This window comes from Corvus brachyrhynchos, unplaced genomic scaffold (genome assembly GCF_000691975.1).
Source record: "Corvus brachyrhynchos isolate BGI_N302 unplaced genomic scaffold, ASM69197v1 scaffold1366, whole genome shotgun sequence".
NCBI lineage: Eukaryota > Metazoa > Chordata > Aves > Passeriformes > Corvidae > Corvus > Corvus brachyrhynchos.
Window position 1 is genome coordinate 17,759 of NW_008238680.1, and position 2,741 is coordinate 20,499.

The window sequence follows — 2,741 nt, forward strand, 5'->3', positions numbered from 1 at the left end:
CAAATTTTAATCCAAGGGAGTTTAAATCCCCCCAGTTTTCCCCTCAAATTCCCCCCCTCAGGTTCTCCCTCAATTTTTTCATCTCAAATTCATCCCAAATTCTCCCTCAGCCCCTTCCCCATATCCTGATCTCCTCCAAATCCCCCCGAATTCCTCCCATCCCGCTCTTTTTGAGTCCCTCAGGGATTCCCTGGATCCTTGAGGGAATTCCCTGGATCCTTGAGGGAATTCCCTGGATCCTTGAAGGGATCCTCCAGCTCCTGGGAGGGTTCTTGGATCCTTAAAGGGACTCCCTGGATCCTTTTGGGAATTCTCTGGATCCCTCGAGGGAATTCCCTGGATCCTTAAGGGGTTTTTTGGGTCCTTAAAGGGATTCCCTGGATCCTTTTAGGAATTCTCTGGATCCTTTTGGGAATTCCCTGGATCCCTTTTGGGAATTCCCTTGATCCTTGCAGGGATTTCCTGGATCCTTAAAGGGATTCCCTGAATCCTTGGGATGATTCCCAGGATCCTTGAGGGATTCCTTGGATCCTTTTGGGAATTCCCTGGATCCTTGGGGGAAGTTCTTGGATCCTTAGCAGGGATTTCATGGATCCTTAAAGGGATTCCCTGAATCCTTGGGATGATTCCCAGGATCCTTGAGGGATTCCTTGGATCCTTTTGGGAATTCCCTGGATCCCTTTTGGGAATTCCCTGGATCCCTGGGGGATTTCCTGGATCCTTAAAGGGATTCCCTGAATCCTTGGGATGATTCCCTGGATCCTTAAGGGATTCCTTGGATCCTTAAGGGGTTTTGGGGGTCCCTGGGGGGCTCCTTGGATCCTTTTGGGAATTCCCTGGATCCTTTTGGGAATTCCCTGGATCCTTGGGGGAAGTTCTTGGATCCTTAGGGGAATTCTCTGGATCCTTTGAGGGAATTCCCTTGATCCTTAAGGGATTTTGTTGGATCCCTGAGGGAATTCCCTGGATCCTTAAAGGGATCCTCCAGCTCCTGGGAGGGTTCTTGGATCCTTGCAGGGATTCCCTGGATCCTTTTGGGAATTCTCTGGATCCCGGGGGGGATTCCCTGGATCCTTAAGGGGTTTTTTTGGGTCCTTAAAGGGATTCCCTGGATCCTTGAGGGGATTTCCTGGATCCCTGGGGGATTTCCTGGATCCTTGGAGGGATTCCCTGGATCTTTGGGGAACTCCTTGGATCCTTGGGGGGATTCCCTGGATCCTTGGGAGGCTCCTGGGACCCTTGGGATGATTCCCTGGATCCTTGGGATGATTCCCAGGATCCTTGAGGGATTCCTTGGATCCTTAAGGGGTTTTTGGGGTCCTTGGGGGGATTCCCTGGAGCCTTGAGAGAATTCCCTGGATCCTTGGGGGGATTCCCTGGATCTTTCGATGATTTCCTGGATCCTTAAGGAGATTCCTGAAGTCCTGGAGAGCTCCTTGGATCCTTGGGGGGATTCCCTGGAGCCTTGAGGGGATTTTGGGGTTCTTTGGGGATTCCTTGGATCCTTGGGGGGATTCCCTGGGATCCTCGTGGTGATTTCCTGGATCCTTGGGGAATCCTTGGATTCTTGGAGGAATTCCCGGGATGCTCAGGAGGCTCCTGGCACCCTTGGGAAGATCCCCTGGCTCCCTGGGAGGATTCCCTGGATCCTTCAGGAAAGTTCTTGGATCCCTGAGGGGATTCCCTGGATCCCTGGGGTGATTCCCTGGATCCCTGGGGGATTCGCTGGATCCTTGCAGGGATTCCCTGGATCCTTTTAGGAATTCTCTGGATCCTTTTGGGGAACTTCCTGGATCCCTGGGGGATTTCCTGGATCTTTAAAGGGATTCCCTGGATCTTTGGGGAACTCCTTGGATCCTTGGGGGGATTCCCTGGGATCCTTGGGATGATTCCCTGGATCCCTGGGGCGATTCCTTGGATCCCTGAGGAGATTCCTGGGATCCTTGTGATGATTCCCTGGATCCTTGGGGAATCCTTGGATTCTTGGGGAGATTCCTGGGATCCTTGTGATTATTCCCTGGATCCTTGGGGAATCCTTGGATTCTTGGGGGAATTCCCGGGATGCTCAGGAGGCTCCTGGCACCCTTGGGAAGATCCCCTGGCTCCCTGGGAGGATTCCCTGGATCCTTCAGGAAAGTTCTTGGATCCCTGAGGGGATTCCCTGGCTCCTCAAAGAGATTCCTCGGATCTTTGGCGGGATTCCCTGGATCCCAACCCCAATCCCCCTCATCCCTAAACCCTCTTTCCACCACCACCACCAGAAACCACAACACACCCACCAAGAAATTCCCAATTTCCCCCAGCTCTCACTTCTCCCTTCCCCCCCTCATCCCAGAACTCCAAAAATCCAAGGAAAAATCCCGGCGCCTCGGCAACGCCGCCGACCAAGCTGCCACCTGCAACCGCCTGGGCGAGCTTTTGGCTTCTCACGGTGAGTCCCGAATCCCTGAAATCCTTGGGAAAAGCCCTCTGGAATGTTCCTGGAACGCTCCCCCGTCGCCAGGGCGCTACGAGGAGGCTCTGGAGGAGCACCGGGAAGAGCTGAGGCTGCTGGAAGGCGCCGGGGATCCCTTGGGATGCGCCGTGGCCCACCGGAAAATCGGGGAGCGCCTGGCCGAGCTGCGCAGCTTCCAGGCGGCCCTCAAGGTGAGGGGGGAGGGGCGAGGAAAGGGATTTGGGGGGGATTTTGGGAAGCTGGGAGAAGTTTGGAGAGGTTGGGAGTGGGGAGGGGGGAGGGTGGG

The 2,741-nt window shown here is 54.6% G+C and overlaps 1 protein-coding gene across 1 annotated transcript in view; it reads left to right on the top strand.

Moving 5' to 3' along the window:
• The window catches only part of TONSL (tonsoku-like, DNA repair protein), a 5,055-nt gene that overhangs the window by 1,106 nt on the left and 1,208 nt on the right, over positions 1–2,741 (top strand). Inside the window, exons 2-3 of the mRNA XM_017738093.1 lie at positions 2,336–2,431; positions 2,504–2,713. Of these exons, the coding sequence (XP_017593582.1) occupies positions 2,336–2,431; positions 2,504–2,713 (306 nt within the window). The remainder of the gene's footprint in view (positions 1–2,335; positions 2,432–2,503; positions 2,714–2,741) is intronic.